Source organism: Lissotriton helveticus, chromosome 2_1 (genome assembly GCF_964261635.1).
Source record: "Lissotriton helveticus chromosome 2_1, aLisHel1.1, whole genome shotgun sequence".
NCBI lineage: Eukaryota > Metazoa > Chordata > Amphibia > Caudata > Salamandridae > Lissotriton > Lissotriton helveticus.
Window position 1 is genome coordinate 1248710900 of NC_136059.1, and position 20895 is coordinate 1248731794.

Here is a 20895-nt window from a genome sequence, read left to right on the forward strand (position 1 = left end):
ACAACAGTTGATGCGGTTCACATGAAGAGAGAGCTGGTGTATGCTGATGTGATTCCTTCAAATCTAAGACACTAAAGTATGGGCACGCCCTAAACCAACACAAAGAGACCTTCTTAGCAAATAATATAATATGTGTATTAGGGAGGGTGAGATATAAGCAGCCGCGGGCCGTGGAGGGAGTTACGATGGGGCAGGGAGGCGGGGAGGGGGAGAAGCAGGGTGGAGCCCTCTCTACCTTGCCCCTCCCCCTCCCCGCCTCCCTGCCCCACCGTAACTCCCTCCACGGCCCGCGGCTGCTTATAAGTGTTGCTAACTCTTAGTCATTTACAGCATGTTAACATACTGTCACCATTCGCTTTTTATGTACTAGTAACTATGCTGGTAATTTTGCTACTGATAATATGTGTACTTGTATTCTCCACCCTGCTTCTCCCCCTCCCCGCCTCCCTGCCTCACCGTAACTCCCTCCACGGCCCACGGCTGCTTATAAGTGTTGCTAACTCTTATTCATTTACAGCATGTTAACATACTATCACCATTCACTTTTTATGTACTAGTAACTATGCTGGTAATTTTGCTACTGATAATATGTGTACTTTTATTATCTAAGGTACTACGCCTGAGAAGACGGCATTAGTAAATAAACATTTCAAATACACATCTGTTCTTCTTAACTCCATGTTCTGGTTTCTAAGAAATCTATAACGACCGACTGTTCATGAGTTCCACGTATCCTGAGGTACTATAAGTTCATATTCTGGATTGTCTAAACATTGAGAGTTTGTTATATCCAATGTGACACTGTACCTAGCTTGCTAAATAGTTTTTGATTACTAACGTGAGTTTTGGGACACCCTAATTCGCCGAGGTTCCAATCCTCTGTCCACAGTTCTGTGTGAGAACAGAAACCCTGCGACAGGGGCACCCCCGACCCTTGCTGGAGCTTCATCACACTTGCGATACAACTCCAGCAATGCATTCGCCGAGGTTCCAATCCTCTGTCCACAGTTCTGTGTGAGAACAGAAACCCTGCGACAGGGGCACCCCCGACCCTTGCTGGAGCTTCATCACACTTGCGATACAACTCCAGCAATGCGCCACCTTTACGGCACAGATACATCACGCATCTGTGCTGTTTTTGCCCCATGATGCGCCGCATTGTAAATGCAGCACACCATAGGTGACGGAACAGCGGCACAGAATGACTAACACATCCCTGGTGATGCGCCAGTCATCATAAATGTATCCCTATGCTTCTTATCTTGTTAGAGATGAACCGCCATATGTATCATCAAAGTTATTTGCATTTCCTAAATAGCGAACTTTAAGGAATAAATAGCGATTCTTTACCATTCCTAGTTTGCGATGAGCTATTTGCTAATTAGCCGAATGTAGCCCAATGAAGCCCAATGTAGCCCAATGTAGCCCAAAGATGGCCGCCAGACACACAAAAAAACAAATGTAGCCCAAATATCAGCCAGATGTAGCCCAACTATAGCCCAGTGACAGAATGACCAATCAGCTTCGCAAACCTCCGTTACGCGAAGCGGAGCGCTGTTACAGATATATATCTTTTTTTGAACGTTAATTTCTCAAAATCCACTGGAGCACATATATTGAGACCTAGCAGAGGCACATCGGGCTACCAGTCCCTAATATTTTGCCAAGTTTCGTGCAAATCCATTCAGCCGTTCAATTATTATTATTATTATTTTTTTTTGCCCCGCGGGGCCCTTTTAAAACCTCCACATCAAACCTAGGGGTCAGCGAGGATCTACTATGCCCCCTTATAGTTATTTCCCCCTTTGTTTTGACCTCCTCTTGTCTCTCGATCCTACCGAGAGACAAGATGGCGGCCGCTACGGACTGTTTGGAATGTTGACAGACGCCGGAGAACCAATCAGCTTCGCTTCACAAAGCTCCGTTGCGCGAAAAGTCCGCGAACCAGTGCGCTGCCCGGTCCGCTGTTACAGATATATATCTTTTTTTAAACGTTAATTTCTCAAAATCCACTGGAGCACATATATTGAGACCTACAAAAGGCACATCGGGCTACCAGTCCCTACAATTTTGCCAAGTTTCGTGCAAATCCATTCAGCCGTTCGGGCTAAAAGTGAGGCCAACCGCCCTATGGAAAACTCAATGTTAAAAACACGTTTTGGGACCCCCCTTTTTTCTCGGCCCCCACTGGACGAACCCCCCCCAAATTTTCAAGGGCTGCTCAGAAACAAAATGTGCCATTTTCCTGAAAATTTCAGCCAATTCCGTCCAGAAACGCCAAAGTTATTAGACATAGAATTTTCAAAAAACCCATAGAGAAAAAATCCTAACTATATATACCTACTGGCGACCGCCAGTAGGTAATATATATAGGAGTTTTATACGGTGCGAACTCGACTGAAGGTATCGAAGTGCATTACATCAGCACCAATTGCGTTACAGATAGACACATTTATTTTTCTAGGCACAGAGAGATTAAATGATTTGGCCAGATTCACAGGATGTTGAGCGCCCCTGTCGAGACTCGAACCCGGTTCGGTAGCTTTATTTCATCTGACTATTTACTTGTCCAGGCCGATTTTCAGCTCCAACAATATAATCCTGCAAGGAAGTTTCAAGGAGGGCCATTCAAATCTAGACCACTGTTTTAGTTTTTGGGTGCTGACAAGGAAGTCCTTCGACCAAAGGGGGAAATTGGATGGTTGCTATGTAGATTTCCGTGCGACATATGGTGCAGTGCAACCGGCTGTCTGAATCTTTAATTAATTTCGGAATTCAGAGAGATATTTTATTACTTCTTCAAAATGTACATAGCCAGAACTGGGAACAGGTGATAGTGGATTTGGAAAGGACCTTGGCATGAAAGGTAAATATTAGAAACGGCTTCCAGCAAGGTTGAATATTGGCTCATTGCTAGTTTCTACATTTTTAGCTGACTTGCCAGCTGTCCTAAAAGGTGCCAAGCGTTTATGTCCAACGATGAATTGGATCCATGTCCGATGCCTCTTAAATGCTGATAACTTGATAATAATGGACATGACAGAGGTAGGTCTGCAGAGGAAACTGAATGTGTTTCATGATTATTGCCCAAGGAAGAAGCTTCCATTCAATATGGATAACACCAAGGTTTTGGTGTTTGTGAAAACAAACATAAAATATAAATGAACACTTGGAGGAAATAAGATAGAAATAGTTAAAAAGTATAAATATTTAGAGAAGAGGTTTAATGAGAACTTGAATTGAAAGGATCACATAAAATCCCTAAAAGCAACAACATTATCCTCGTTCTGTAGATTAAGAAAGTTCAATAAAGACCATGGAGGACATTCTCTACACCCTATTCTTTCAGCCTACCCTGCTATGATCCGCCCCCATCTCCAAAATCTGTTTGAAATAATGAGGAAGGGAAGTGCGTAAAGAATCTTATTCCTACTCCTATCAACAATGATACAGGCCATAAGAGTGGAAACTCATCTTCCAGCCGGGAGCTATTTAGCATATGCCGTAAGATTTTGGCCAGGAAGGACGAGGGAGGGAGAATAAAACATATCTACCCTTTGTAAAAAATGAAATTTGACACTGTAAATTGAGTTGGGCAAAAGAGGCTAGAAATGGATTAGGGAAATATGTAGAAGATTAACCATAAACCTAGAGGTTGGGACTCTTGAAATGAGATAAAATCTCTAAAATGGAGCTGCATACAGTGTGTAAAAGCTGCACCTCAACAGCAAGATATTAGTACAGTACATTAGAATGGCCTGGAAAAGGAATGATGGGTTTCCGTATGTCAATGAATTGCCAAACCCTTTGCTAAGACATGCTGTACTAAAGTTTAGATCTGGCTTAAACCCATGTTTTGAAAATTCGGTCGCGAGTACTGTAGCCTTAGATTACAAGGGATTATAAAGTGTGACTGTTTGCATGTATTATCAGATTGCTTAATGTTTCTAACAGCACACAAAAAAATTGTGAAACCAGTCTTTCTTTAATATGAGTTTTGTCAGTGTAAATAAGCAGTTGAGTTTATGAAAAATGAAATATTTAAATGTGACTTGCAATATAGAAAGTTTTTTAATTGTGGCCAGGGAAATTTTAAAGGGAGAGATATTACAGTTAATCTTTTACAGCCTTATCCGATGGCATACTTTGGAAGTTAATGTTTTAGATTTTTATGAAGGTGTTTATATTATATTATAGCCTTATAGCCAGCCATAGGGGGCTATACCAACTATTAAAGGCCCTCTTCAGCGTTAAAGGCCCGAGCCGAAGGCAGGGGAGAATGTTCTAACAAATAAAACAAAGCCTTCATTGGAATGTTGGCGCCCCGGGCTTATACCAGCCATTATAAGCCCGGAGCACTCCATTGTTTTCAATGGAGCTACCAACATTCCAATGTTCTAATGTTGTGATATTTGTTGGAAAGTTTATATTTTTATAAAAGACTAGCAGCCCGTCCCGACGTTGTCCGGGTATCCCCGCTGTTACGCTGACTCTCCTCAGTCTCTTGAGAGTTCAGTGCGTGACAATGTGCACGCGACACTGCGCGTATGTGAAAGAGCAGCCTGTCTATTTTTTTTTATCCCCGCTGGTACACTGACTCACCTCAGTCCCCGCCTGAGCACCGTAGCAATATGTTATGGTGTGTGGCAGCTCCAGAACACATTCAGGATTTCCGGCCCATTTCCCATGAATGCCGTGCGAATGCCTTGCCCATCGCTCTATGCCCACGCCCCCGGCAGATTCAGAAAAGGGGGTGGTGATGAACAGAGTGCCTGAATTAAGCAGACCACTCTTACCCAGTCCAAAGATCAGGGCTTGATCCATCACCGTTTTTTAGCTCACTGCACCATCCCAGCTCAGAACTTGGCTATATGCAAATTAGTCTGTTCCTGTCCCAGTGCATGATGGGAACAGGGCAAACCAAACTACCAAGCCAATTCTTGTACTGGGAAGGAAACAAGCTTCCGGGGACCGGTTTCTGCCATTTCAGGCGTCGTCGGCCCGGCTTGCTTGAATCCTGATGGTGCAATGAGCAAGGGACTCACATCTGAGTATACCCTTCCACGCTTATGGTGGACAAAATGATTCAGAAAAGGGGGTGGTGATGAACAGAGTGCCTGAATTAAGCAGACCACTCTTACCCAGTCCAAAGATCAGGGCTTGATCCATCACCGTTTTTTAGCTCACTGCACCATCCCAGCTCAGAACTTGGCTATATGCAAATTAGTCTGTTCCTGTCCCAGTGCATGATGGGAACAGGGCAAACCAAACTACCAAGCCAATTCTTGTACTGGGAAGGAAACAAGCTTCCGGGGACCGGTTTCTGCCATTTCAGGCGTCGTCGGCCCGGCTTGCTTGAATCCTGATGGTGCAATGAGCAAGGGACTCACATCTGAGTATACCCTTCCACGCTTGTGGTGGACAAAATGATTCAGAAAAGGGGGTGGTGATGAACAGAGTGCCTGAATTAAGCAGACCACTCTTACCCAGTCCAAAGATCAGGGCTTGATCCATCACCGTTTTTTAGCTCACTGCACCATCCCAGCTCAGAACTTGGCTATATGCAAATTAGTCTGTTCCTGTCCCAGTGCATGATGGGAACAGGGCAAACCAAACTACCAAGCCAATTCTTGTACTGGGAAGGAAACAAGCTTCCGGGGACCGGTTTCTGCCATTTCAGGCGTCGTCGGCCCGGCTTGCTTGAATCCTGATGGTGCAATGAGCAAGGGACTCACATCTGAGTATACCCTTCCACGCTTATGGTGGACAAAATGATTCAGAAAAGGGGGTGGTGATGAACAGAGTGCCTGAATTAAGCAGACCACTCTTACCCAGTCCAAAGATCAGGGCTTGATCCATCACCGTTTTTTAGCTCACTGCACCATCCCAGCTCAGAACTTGGCTATATGCAAATTAGTCTGTTCCTGTCCCAGTGCATGATGGGAACAGGGCAAACCAAACTACCAAGCCAATTCTTGTACTGGGAAGGAAACAAGCTTCCGGGGACCGGTTTCTGCCATTTCAGGCGTCGTCGGCCCGGCTTGCTTGAATCCTGATGGTGCAATGAGCAAGGGACTCACATCTGAGTATACCCTTCCACGCTTATGGTGGACAAAATGATTCAGAGTATACCCTTCCACGCCCCCGGCAGAACGCACACGCCCACAAGGGAGTAGTGTGAAGGCTTTGTTTTTCCACGAATGCCGCGTGATTGCCTTGCCCATCGCTGTATGGCCACGCCCCGGAGGAACGCACACGCCCACAAGGAAGTAGTGTGAAGGCTTTGTTTTTCTGAATGCCGTTTTAATGTCGGAATGCCGCGCCCATCGCTGTATGCACACGCCCCCAGCACAACGCCCACACCCACAAGGGACTACTTTGCCCCTAAGGTTCTTTTACCCTTCTAATGTATATGGGGGGGGGCAGCTGTATAGCCTATGTCCATCTGCTGCAACTGTCCTTTCCAATGCTGTATTGGGTGTTGTGATTGGTGCTGTGGTTCCTGAGATTACCCGCCTCAAAGGTTTGGGCTCTCTCTTTATAATATTAGTATAGATTGCTGTTTTACTGGATTAAAGACCTCCAGTCTCACTAAACCTATTTTTTGACTAACCATTTTCAACTCGTTCGTGCCTGCCCATTCTAACTTTTGCAGGTTCCTGTGATCTGTGACACAATCTGACCTTAACGGGATATGGCAGTTCTGATGAACCTCTCTAGTGTAGTGCAACCTCTAATTTTCCCTTCCCTTCTCTGCTCATGAAGATCTCAACACCTGAGTTGAAAAAATCTGACTATATTTTTTAACATAAAATCCTTTTGACAACCTTTTCCTTTACCCTTCGTGAACGCGCCTGCACCCTAACCTCATTCCACTGTTTACATCTATCTTGAGTAAAGTTTGGGGTGCGAAACAACAGCCTAGGTGGTAGGTGGTAGCAGTGACCATATTTCTGCTAGCAAATGAATTGTGTATGATCCGCTTGTCTATATATCCTGAGTCCCGTCTTTCTGTCATATGCCATCTAATACGTTTTTAAAAAGGACCATCAAAGTTTTACTGTTTAGTAAACTTGTTTTAACATTCTTCGGTCCACATCCAGAAAAGTTTGGGTCAGGAGTCACAGTAGTCATTAAGTCTTGAGGCACCCAGTCTTCCAGACAATGAGAATGTTGTGTTCCTCCATTTTAGGAGGCGCACTGAGATTGTCTAAGAAAATAGCGTGACAGATGTCAGCACGAAGGGATCACTCTATGATTTTGATGTTTAGTAGAAACATCTTGGCTGTATGTGATGATATACACCACAAATACTATTGTAAAGTTATCCATACATTAGTGTACCTAATTCTAAACTGTGCTCAGTTGTGATACATTTTATTGTGAATCCCGTTATGCAGAGCAAAGCTGCATCATTGCGGGTTTGATATCACGCCACTCCTTACCGCTCTCCCTTTGGAAAGCATCCACTATCACCCTTTTCACAGATGAGCTCAAACATTATCTTACAAAGATGTAGCTCTATTCAGAAAAAAATTCTTTGCTATCGTTCTGAATACACAATGGTTTCCTCAAAATACCTGCCTGGCTGATCTCTAAATTGCAGTCTTTTTGGCCTTCTACTCCGAACTTGACAGGATGTGGTTTTCTTCCAAACTTATCTGTAGGACGTGTTTCTATTTACTGAGTCTTGTCTCAGTTATACTTCTACAGGCATTTCCTTTTGCACCTCTTTCATGTCTATTTCGAAAGACTTTCATTATAGCATCAATGTTTTACCGAGCATATTCCCCGTTTACTCATCCATATGTGGTGCACCTATTCGTTGTAAGTTGGTTTTTATTGGTCAGGGCTTTTCTTATTGTTCTTGCTTTCATGTTTTAAGTTCATTATCATACTTTGTAATTGCCTTTTTTCTGTACAATGCTCCCACGCGAGGGCCAGCTCTGCGATTTAGTAATACCGTATAAATAAAATATGATTATTTTGGTTCTTTAGTATAGTTGTTACATCCACAGCTAAAAAGATATACAACAAATGTCCAATTCTCAGAATTCATTACATTGATATTCATTTCTTAAAATAGGAGCCACTTCACTAAGGCTGCATACAAATGGATTCTCAAAATATATGAGAAGCATTTTCAAATTTTCATTTTCTAGAGGGCTCACGGTGTGGACCTGGTTAAGCAGAGCAGCCTTAGCCCATGGAGAGGAGCACCATCCTGTTTCTAAGACCAGAAGAGCCCCACTGTTTCCTGAGGTGGGGCACAGTACACACTCACAGCAGAAGAGTATGTGAAACACAAATGGGACACTCAGTCTCTTTCACAAGCAATATGTCCACCCTCCTCCCCTAAGGTGCTTTGGAAAGAGCGCACGCTTTCTCAAATTTTAAAAACTACACTGCTGGCTGGCTGTAGTATCACCAAAAATACAAGACCGAAAATCTTGGGAAAGGAAATCTGTGGAATGATTTAGGCTTAGTAGTTCTTGCTGCATCTGCACCAGGACCTCCAATGTTGAAACAATACCATTGTCTGTATGCAGGTTTTAGGTCTTGACCAGGCAGTGCTTGCACTGTCTCTTTGAGACATGCTGCATTCAGAATATGAGTTATACAAGGGGTGGGCCCTTAATCACACAGCTAGAATGGGCCAGTAATACCAAATAATCAAAAACATCTAGCTGACTATTTATTAGGCTGCCAACTATTTAAGCAGACTAAGACCAAACTAACAGATAAGATAGTCTACATCTTTTAATGATTAATTTCGCTCATTAATCATCATTTTATAAATTCACAAGACCGATATCAATACACTTCACAATGACATAACATCTAGACAGTTGAAACAACAAATAACGAATAACAGTCATTTGAAAAATGTTTCCAGTCAAGAACAATAAGTAACCCACAACAACAATTTCAGAAGAACAAACAAGGGTTACCAACCATCGGGGGGAAAGACATTTCTAGCAACAGAGGATAAACACTTTATGGATTTTTTTTTCTCAATCATTATACATATTTCTATTGAAACTCTTCCCCTGATGGTAAATTATGCCAACGTGTTTCGAATCCCAATTTATTTCGACATCAACATTTATTGGAATGTTGATGCCCTGGGCTTCTACCAGCCACTAGAAGCCTGGAGCACTCAATTTTCTTCAATGGAGCGCTCCGCATTCCAATGTTCTTCTACATAGCGACCACTGCTATGGTTTCTTTCATGTAGATAGGAGGTAGGGGTGAATAGTGAATCCTCCCTATCAGCAGAAGAGAAAATTGATAATAGCTGCCTTTTGGATGTCCCTGCACCCATTCTAGCAGTGTTTTCTTTCTGATTTATTTTCAATGGTATTAAAACTACTCTGGTCTACAGAACCCTCCTACAACAGTTTCCTTGGCGAAGTAGTAGGAGGGTTCTGCTGGACGGTAGTGATTGATCAACGTTAAGCCAATGACAATCAGGGAACCCAGGGTCAGTAAGGTCGATGGAAGAGTTGAAGGGGGGAAAATAGTAAAACAAGAATTAGAAACGATGTATATGAGCAGCAAACATTTCAAAATAGAAGTGGAACCCAAGGGCCTTATTTAAAAAAGTCTGGTGGACAGAAACTTCATAACAAATGTGGTGGAAATCCTGTCCACTGTATTACAAGTGCATTATTATCAATGACATGTAAAAAAGTGGCCAGGACATCCTCTTTGCTTGCGATCGGGAACTATGTCTGCCCAACTAGTAAAATGAAACAAGCATTTACAATGCAATGGTCTCGGCATTATGAAAGGTAGAGCTATTGGCATTGCTCATGACATTTTTTTTCATTTTTTTTTAAAAACCTAAATAAATGGTATTGTCATTTACAATGGCAATAGGTGAGCATTAGAGAGTACTAGAGAGTATTTGCGGACACAGAGCCACGCACACAGACAGAGCCACGCACACACACAGAGAGCCATGCACACACACACACACACACATACAGAGCCACTCACACACACAGACAGAGCCACTCGCACACACAGACAGAGCCACTCACACACACAGACAGAGCCACTCACACACACACAGACAGAGCCACTCACACACACAGACAGAGCCCCTCACACACTCACACAGACAGAGCCCCTCACACACTCACACACACAGAGCCCCTCACACACTCACACACACAGAGCCCCTCACACACTCACACACACAGAGCCACTCACACACACACACACACACAGAGCCACTCGCACACACACACAGAGCCACCCACACACACACACAGAGCCACTCACACACACACACACAAAGCCACTCACACACACACACAGAGCCACTGACACACACACACAGAGCCACTGACACACACACAGAGCCACTCACACACACACACACACAGCCACTCACACACACACACAGAGCCACTCACACACACAGACAGAGCCACTCACACACACAGACAGAGCCACTCACACACACAGACAGAGCCACTCACACACACAGACAGAGCCACTCACACACACACAGACAGAGCCACTCACACACACAGACAGAGCCACTCACACACACAGACAGAGCCACTCACACACACAGACAGAGCCACTCACACACACAGACAGAGCCACTCACACACAGACATAGCCACTCACACACACAGACATAGCCACTCACACACACAGACAGAGCCACTCACACACACAGACAGAGCCACTCACACACAGACAGAGCCACTCACACACACAGACAGAGCCACTCACAGTGCTGCTCACTTTTCAGCAATATCGTCCAACATACCCTGCCTTTACCTATCATTTGTATCACAGGAATGCTCACAACAATTTACAACTCCTCAATTTTCAAAAAGGTACAGCTTTCTACTTTTGAATAAAAGGTCTGTGGCAAAGAAAGCGCCCACCCTGAATCAAAATGACGACTCCCTTTGATGCATCACAGCAAAACCAGTCCTGTCCTTTTCTGAGAATCACAGGCATATCACACTCCTCGGCATTACCACCCTCTGCGGAATCAAGGAAAAAGCTTGTAGCAGCACATTTTTAAGTGAAACAATAAGGAGTAGCATAACTAGGCAGTCAAAATGACTCCAGGTGGAGTCGGGTGTTAAATCAAAGACATTCTGCAACATGTGCAAGCCCTCAGTACAGTCAAGAAATGGCTCCACCCTACACATTAGCCAGGAACGTTTGATCAGTCATTAGAATCACGATTCAAAAACAAACCTTTAATCACCTAAAACATGTATGCAGGCACTCAAGGGTCCATGGTTCTAAACAACGGACCATCCTTGCATCCTAAACCCAAATCTGATGCCAAAACCTAGTAATATGTGCTTCAGGAGACTTGAAAGCCAAGCATTTCAGTTGCGCTTTCTAAAGAATAGGGAGGGGGGGAGGAGACACGGACAGCGGGGGCGGGAAAGGAGACACGGACAGCGGGGGGGGGCGGGAAAGGAGACACGGACAGCGGGGGGGGGGAAAGGAGACAACACTGGTACAATGAACAACACTGACCTTGTTGTACATCAGCGATCTTTTGACTGTAGACATTTTCGTGACAGAATTTAAACTGGTACTGTTCTTTGTTGTGTATGATATTGGGTCAGCATTCATCCAGTGGGACACTGGATCAGATAGGCACTACTTTTCCTCGTGCACTAATATCTGCCTGTTGTACATCCAGTTGTTGTACCTGGCATATATTGTTTTGGTTGACACATGCTATATGATTGTCTGTCTTGAAGTAGTGTTGCTACTCAGTACTGAAATATTTTACTAGTTTCCATTCAGAACTCCCAGCACTTAATATACTTTTTTAGTCAATAAACTTGAAAAATGGTACTGTAAAATGCACACGTTCACCCTATTTTATTACACTTTATTTTGTGTAGAAGCGCTTCTCAGACCATTCTGGGAAAGTTCATCAATGAGCCTGGATATGCTGCGCCGTACAAACGACAAAGCACATTGCTCGCTTGCACAGTTTTAACAAATTTGTTGAGGCTGTTTTTTGTTCTCAGTCCGACCTTGTTATTAAGGAGTATATTACTGAAATGTAAGCGTTCCTATTGACAACATACTGACAAACAGGGATAGTGTACTTTAAAGGCAGGCAATTCCAGATGAAAAATACCTAAATGCAGTAGTCCTATTGAGAAAATCAAAATCACAGCAGTGGAGATTGAGCACGCTATGCTGTATGTCATCAAATGTATGTCAGCCCTACTGTAGAACACGGGCACCAGATTGCCATGCTTCTCACCACCACATTACTTCGCAACAAAGTCAAGAGGCAGTTAGAAATCAATACCACGCCGAAAAGCCAACCGCTGTTTTACTTAACAACGGCCAAACCTTTCGACTTCTGGCAAGGCTAGCGTGGCAATTTTGTCATGATGCCAGCTAAATAAACAAAGGTATGACTCGGTCTTTCTGGAGAAGCGAAATACAACACTAAATTGCACCCACAAAATGTTTGCAGCGGTGTCATATATTAAGGAGCACTCATGGTAAGGGAGACCAGGAAGTCACGCCGCTCCATCCCGCTCAATATCACTATGCCAAGAACTCCATGCCACAAGAAAACTCTCTACAGTACACCATCCGCCCTTCTGCGCCGCCAGGTCGCGGTTCGAAGAGAAGCACAAGTTACTATCATGAAATCGCCGGTCCTGTCAAATGGAACCGAAAAAAGAAAGAGATAGCATAAAAAGATAGCCAAAATAAAAACCTTTCTTCTCAAAATGATATATTAAGCAGGGGTCGCTTCCATTATTTACTAACAGATTCCTACGCTCATCTGCGTTGTATTGCCCGCATTCCTTTTCGAGCATCAAGTTTTCATACCTCACTATAAAATCATTATCCTGGTCCCGGGGCGGCTGGCTGAGGCCCTGGGGTCGGGCGGCGGTGCCCTGGCACTGCGGGCGTGTGGTGCTGCTACTGGCGGTGCCGTGGCAGGGAGAGGGCGGCGGGGGAGGGGGGGTGGAGTAGGGGGGGAGGAGGGGGCGGCGAAGCCAGTGTGGAGGCCCCTCTCCCCGTAGCTTCGCTCATCTCACCTCTCTCCGGGGGGGCTCGGGGTGAAGTCCATGGCGGTGGCAGCTGTTGCGGTGCTCCAGCACAATGCCCGCTGCTGCTGCCGCCAGAATGAAGCTCCGGCTCCCAGTCCAGGCTCTAGCGCACAGCTTGCGATGGCAGAAGGGGCGGAAAAGACTGCAGCTGGGCTCCGAGGCGCTGGGCGGAAGCCCCATCCGCAGTTTGTGCCGGAGAATGTGCGCTGCATCACCGTACTCTGCGCCGGCTGGGCAACAATGGCGGCCACAAAGATTGCGACATTTTCGGATTTGGGGGCGTGTTTTTCTGTTTTGAGTGACGCACGACGTCACTGTCTAAAGAACAGCAAAAATTACGCCCCCAAATCCGAAAAGGACGGGGCTACATCGGAGTGACGGATCTCTCCTCCAATGGCTGGCCTCCATTTAGGAAGCCAGCCAATGGAGAACGAGCAAAAAGAGGGAGGGATAAATGCAGCACTCTAAGAATCATTAAATCTCCGACTTCCGGTTTCTGCCTTACGGCAGAACCGATAGTCCTCGACCTAAAAAAGGCCCTTTGTTGTGAATTAAATAAAGAAAAGTACTTGGTGTATTAAATGACAGAACATGCAGATTAGATAAGGCTGCATGTTCCACTTAAAGATGGCTGCTGTGGTTTGCTTATCACCGCATATGTGAAAATCATGATCTTAAACCTGACATTACGCCGGACCCACACTCACCTTGGTCCCTATTACAACCATTACTCTCCCTTTTCCACAGAGAAACCCTTTTTATATTTTTAAAGGACTGTATTATTTGTTTTTGTTTGCAGTGGGATTATGAAACCTGGACTCAATGCAATCCTGGGACCAACGGGCAGCGGCAAGTCTTCGTAAGTAAAATGTTTTGTTTGTAATCTCTAAGGACAATAATGTCAAGATAAATTAAAATTTGCCTACTCCTGTGTGATGATGAAGTTCTGAATGAGGATGTATGGGGATCTTTTGTTTGAAATATTTCAAACTCTCCATAAAAGAAACATTCGTCTTTGCCTCATGAATGATCCAAAGTGAACGGTTACACAGTACTACCGAATAAGCATCGACAATACCAGTAGGTTTTTCTGTTGAAGAATGCATACACCCAGGGGCAAGTAATATACAGGCACACGTGGAGAATGTAACCTGACCAGCACACCTATCACCACACTATTCTGACAAAGTTCAATAAATATATAAATAGCTGCAGAGGTCCATGCATGATATGCTGCTTCAGTTCAGGTTATTTTCTTTGAATTATAGGACATGTCCTGTTTTCTAAAGACATAAACAAGACGACAAGTCTCAAAATTCAAATAAAAGAGTCTGGTCTGGAACAGCACATCACACATGGGCCTGGGAAACTTGACAGGGCTGTGTGTATCTATACAGGGACCAATAGACACATGCAGACTAAAGTACAGTCATAAATGTACACAGGCTATCTGTGAAACATAGTCCATAGCAGCTGTGGCCCAGAATGAAGGACATCAGTGGAGCAGAGGATGACTTGCAGCAGAGGGCTCAGCGTGATGTACGTCAAGGGAGCATACCTACTACACCTTTTGGGGAACACTTGGTGCTGTTCCTCCGGGACGCACAGTATGCACTACATGCTGTGCATAAGGTGAGCATCAAATGATGTCCATGAAGAGAGTATGGATTGGCATACAACACTGGAGCACAGGGCTTTGTACATTATGGGTGTGGAGGGTGATATACAATGAGGGAGCATGTTGATGTGCAATATTGGAAATACATTGATGCCACTCTCCCGCCCGCATGTGCAACACATTCAACTTGTAGTGGTTTTTTTTTTACCAACACATTTTGCATGGTGGTTTTTAAGCATATACATAGAATCATAAATACAGCACATAATGTAAAGCTCTCTTGGGTGAAAAGGTAGAAGTGGCTGAAGGTCCCACACACCGCAAAAAACAATAAGCAGATATGCACATGGGCACACTGGTGAAATATAAAAGTCTGTTATCAGGGATAGTATGTCTAGTTCCCATTTCTGTGGCCCACTTATACAAGACAGTTAGCTGTTTCAAAATATTGAAAGCTGTAAGGAAGCATGCAGCCTTCATATACTAATAATACGTGGTTCATTTTTATACAGCTAGGAAAACTCAAAAGATATTGCATGCCATGCAAATTAAATGAGTCTAGTATCTTACAAAGATTTAATTGGGAAAATGTTGCAACATTGTTGCAACATTGTTTTTCACTTTCAGACTCTACCAAACTGTCCGATTAACCCTGCTTTTTTTTTACATTGTCTTTAAAAAAAGGTCTCTCACAAATCTGTGTACCAGACAAGCCTGGTTAGACAAGGGCACTGATGTTACTAATTAGTGGCACATGGTGGAAAATGTTTACTGTGAAGATATAATATGCTTTCTGTCAATTCTAAACCAATTAAAACAGTACACGTTGTTGGTCGAATATGGTGGAGAAGTAAAACTCCGTCACTGAAGAGAGATATTGACAGGTCACCCTGTCAAGAAGCTATCAATTTTACTACTTATATTACATACTATGCCGTATTGCCTCAATTCTGCTCCACTATGCAAGAGGCATTCAGTAAATACGCACATCAAGTTGGAAGTATTATGCATTGACCTTTCTTAACTAATCCATATCAGCAAAGTTTCAAAATGCAATAGCAAACCATACACCCCAAGACGTTTATATGAGGCTGGAACTACTGAAACCCTTAACAAGTCTATAAACGTCATAAGACGTATGACACACAGTTCATCATCTCACTGCTTGTCTTTGACCATATCAACATAGACATTAATTGAGTCTATACATTTTAAAGAACTTAAAGATTCCCTGGGACTTTTCCACCTATGTAGCACATTAATCGACCAGGTTGCAAAACTGTACATTTATATATCTACAGTGGAGGTGTCTGATGTCAGTTTATGCACTCTGAACCCATACAGACTTTCCAGTTACCCACATACATTCAGTTATATATAAGAAACGTGAATGTAAATCATTTACATAGTTACAGCACGGAAACATTTGCAGGGATCCTGCCATCCCGGATCTATGTTGTGCACCTTTCATATAACTTCGAAAAGTGGTCCAGGTGGTTGTAGCTTGTAAAACCTCAGTCTGAAGCTAAGAATAAAAATTGATATAGATAAAGGACCCCAACTAGGACTTCCTTTAAGCTAGGAAAATCCTATTTTATGGTAAGCAACAATGTGCACGTTATGTGAGTTTGAAGCAACCTAATGTTGCCAGACATTATATAGGAACCTGATGAAATGTAAAATAGTGGTCATCAGACCAATGTGACAATCTTTAGGTATCTTTTTGTCTTCGACAGACTTCACAGAAGTCGTATTTTCTTTAGGAGATTGAGCCCCAACACTAAATATGTGAAGTCCTGCTAATTACATGACCTGTTTAGTAGTTCAATCAGTTAATCAGATGGAAGCAACTTGTATGCAAGAATTCCAATTCCAAATGTACCAATGTATGTACTTGGTGTGGGCAAATTTAATGGATCAATATATGCCTGTGCTCCCTCAGGCAGCTCAACTTGGGTTCAAGCTTCAATTGTAGAGAGGCTGAAAAATGCCAGGGTCATTGTAAAGCAAGCATGACCGGATCTCGTGGGATTGACAGGGGGTTTATGTATAGAGAAACACCAAGTAGACCGTGTTAAGAAATGTTATATTAGGTTGTGTAATTATGCAATAAGGATCGATTTATGATGTACACTGGGCATCCTATGGTCGCACATAAACTTTGTTTATTGCTTAGTATAAAAACTCTATCCTAGAACTTCCTTAAAGGATCTAATCTGCGGAGTGTAAAGTGATATAAAAATACATTCACTGTTGTTTAAACTTAAAGAAAACTCCTTTCTCCTGTTTATATGAAAGTACTAGCTTTAGCGAATTTACAAACTTTCCCTATTTAAATATAAAACTCTTCTAGTTAAGGAAAAGACGACATACTAAGACCTCGCAAATTGAATCCTCAAAAAAATATGCGAAAGACCTTTACCAGATAATAAACAAACTTACCAGAAAGCCTGATTATAAGGGAGACTGGATTAGTCAGTCCTTTTGTGATACTATTTCAGCACTTTAGAAATAAAATAGATCACATTTCTAAGCTATTTGATCACTCCAGTAACAAAAACCTGGCAGTAGTCAGAATCAGGTTGGATGGCCATTCTGATAGCAACTTCCCACTGGTCATTTTGGACACCTTCTCCCTAGTCACAATAGCGCGAACAGAGGATCTTGTACAGACCACCAAATCCGGCTCACTGGATGATCCGTGCAATCCCTCAGTGCTTAAGCCAATCTCAAATGCCATAGCCTCTAAACTTACTGATATTTTTAATTCCATGTTTATCTTAGGTATCTTCCCTGTTTCTTGGAAAAGGGCGTCCATTCTGCTGCTCTAAACAAAAACCTAATCTTGATCCGGAAGATCCGGCTAATTATTGGCCCATCTCCAGACTCTCCTTTCCCTCCAAAATAATCAAAAAGATTATGAACACCCAGCTGAATCAGTTCATCAAAGAGAATAACTGTATTGATCCCACTCAATTTGGATTCAGACCAGAACACAGCACCGAAAAGGCACTCATTAAGGCCATTGATGAACTAAAGTTTATCCTGGATGAGGGCAGACTGGCAACACTGATCCTGTTAGATCTATCGGTAGCCTTTGACACGGTGGACCATTCCATCTTGATCCACCGACTGGAAGCAATCGGCATAAACAAGCTAGCCTTAAAATTACTTGCATCCCTTCCTCTCTGATAGGGAAAATGCGGTCAACGTACAAACTTTCTTGTCTAAATCTTTTTCTGTGCCCTGTGGAGTTCCACAGGGTTCATCACTCAGTTCTACTCTTTATACTATTTACGTAGCTGAACTGGCACCTATTATTCGATCTTTTGGCTTCTCGCTCACCTCTTACACGGACAACACACAAATCATGCTTTCCACCTCTAATAATTCCAACAACACTAGCCATTAAATCCAGAATTGTATAAGTCAAATCAATTCTTTGATGAGCTAGCATTGCCTTAAGCTAAATTCTGAGAAGACCAAGGTGAGTCTACTCGGAAATAATCCTAACGTCTGGTCAGCACCCTGTTGGCTGGCAAGAATGGGACTACTACCCGCCCCCACCAACAAAGCCAAGAGTCTTGCGGTCATCCTGGATGATAAACTAAATCTTGGTAAGCAAATCAATGCAGTTATTTCATCCTCTAACAACACCCTTAGAATCCTTAGGAAAATATTACACTTTCTCCCCATCAGTGCCAGGAAGACCGTCATTTCCAGCTTAATACTCTCAAAAATGGACTACTGTAATGGCTTATGCAACTGCCTGCAGATCCAATATGTCAACAAACTTCAAGTGCTGTAGAACTCAGCCGCAAGATTACTACTAGGACTGCCCAGGCATCACTCTGTCTCTCTTGCCATAAAAGATCTTCACTGGCTAAATGTAAAGAATAGGATTACATTCAAATCTCTTTGTCTTACCTATAAGGCCCTCCATGACCCTGGACCACTCTTTTTGAAGACAGCTTTTTCATGGTATAACACCCACCCGAAATCTAAGATCATTGGGATCCTTCAAAATAAACCTAGTTAGATATAAATGGGGAGGAAGCAGCTTCCTGACAGGAGCAACCCAACAAAGGAATCTCCTCCATTTCAATGCACATCAGATCAGCCCCTCCCTTCTACAATTCAGGAAATCCCTAAAAACCTGGCTTTTTAATCAGTAGCTTTGTCTTTCTGCACTTGCTCTGCACTTTGGCTAGCGCCAAGACACATCAGGGTATACGTTGCGCATTACAAGTTTTTTTAACATAACATAACATACATATCTATTATTCTCTTGTGGATCACTTTAATATTCTTCATTGGCAAGGCACACGCATGCCTGTTTTGCTCTTTCAAGTGTCGGTACCTGGTTAATAATGTCAAATTAGTAGCTTTGGATTTTGGTTTACCTCTAAACCTGTGGCAAGCATGTCTTATCACCAGTTTGAAAATCAGCACAAGATCCTATTGCATACAAATATACCGAAACATCAAAGCTGCCTCTGAAGAAATTCTCTGACTTCCAACTCACCGTCGTCAATGCACCCTCACTCAAGGCACCTACCCAAAGGCTCTCAGGACATCCCAAAGCCTACAACTCATGAATAAACACAGACCAGATCCTGATGATCTTGCTACCTACCGTCCCATGACTCACCTAATGTTCATGAGCAAGATCATCAAAAATAGAAGACTTTGCTCAACTCCAATATCACATCAGTGCAATCTGCCTCAGCTCTCTGCAGTACTCTAGACTGACACCTCACCAAAACCCTGAATAAATTTGACCTAATCAACTTCACCCTGATGAAACTCCAATGACTCCCTTGCTGGCCTGTAGCATCTTCAAAACAAGCTACTTCATACACAAAGCCACCAGGACAGGCACCCCCACATGTCCTGCTGATATGCTTAGCAGTTCGGGCTGGACTGTTCCCATGAGGCACAGGATCAAGGCTGATTTGCATATGGCCATGTCTGAACTGGGGTGATGTGGTGAGCAAAACAACGATGGATTTAGGCCCAGATCCGTATACTGGGGTGAATTTATGATATTGTTCTGCATTCTGTCCATCAACTGTTGTGTTTGCATTTGTCACCCCGAGTGGGACGGGTATGCTCAGACGTGAGTCCCGTGCTCTGCACGCCACTGGAGTCAAGCTATCCTGGCTGAAGACGGCTGATAGCCAGAAACCGGTCCTAGGATGCTTGATTCCGATCCAGGGAAGACATGGCTTAGTAGTTCGGGCTGGACTGTTCCCATGAGGCACAGGGTCAAGGCTGATTTGCATATGGCCATGTCTGAACTGGAGTGGTGTGGTGAGCAAAAAAAACTATGGATTTAGGCCCAGATCTCTGTACTGGGGTGAATATATGATATTGTTCTGCATTCTGTCCATCAACTGTTGTTTTTGCATTTGCACCCCGAGTGAGACGGGTATGCTCAGACGTGAGTCCCGTGCTCTCCACGCCACTGGAGTCAAGCTGTCCTGGCTGAAGACGGCTGATAGCCAGAAACTGGTCCTAGGGTGCTTGATTCCGGTCCAGGGAAGATATGGCTTAGCAGTTCGGGTTGGATTGTTCCCATGAGGCACAAGGTCAAGGCTGTTTTGCCTATGGCCCACTAAACTGGGGTGGTGTGGTGAGCTAAAAAAACGATGGAATTAGGCCCAGATCTCTGTACTGGGGTGAATGTATGATATTATTCTGCATTCTGTCCATCAACTGTTGTTTTTGCGATATGCTCATCTCTGGCAGCCATGGAACATACAAAACAGGGACACCAACGGATTAGAGATAAAGGCGTACAGAAAAGGACAGGTAGGTCTAGAGATCTCCTTCTATGCACTCAGCCAATGGAACAATATCTCTTTATTCATTAGAACCAAACTTGATACATTTAGGAACGAGGTGAAGACACACATCTTGAAAAAATACTACATCACAATACAGTAGAAGCCCACTTCTGCTCTCAGAACTCAGCTACACCTCCAATAATTAATTGACTGTGTATTTGCCTATGATGCTGGACAGAGCTCAATTACCTTTCGGTTTATACTATACATATACTACACACATAAACGCATGCATAGATGCATGCAAAACAAAGGCAATATATCATCCCAATCGTCCAAATTGGATGTGAGTCTTCACCCAAGAAAGGCTTTTTACACAGGACAAAGGCCATTTATTCAGTACAGTTTT

The 20895-nt window shown here is 43.5% G+C and overlaps 1 protein-coding gene across 1 annotated transcript in view; it reads left to right on the plus strand.

The window, feature by feature from the left end:
* LOC144818604 (broad substrate specificity ATP-binding cassette transporter ABCG2-like) overlaps nt 1–20895 on the plus strand; it is a 413780-nt gene that overhangs the window by 119762 nt on the left and 273123 nt on the right. Inside the window, exon 3 of the mRNA XM_078676198.1 lies at nt 13879–13938. Within this exon, the coding sequence (XP_078532324.1) occupies nt 13879–13938 (60 nt within the window). The remainder of the gene's footprint in view (nt 1–13878; nt 13939–20895) is intronic.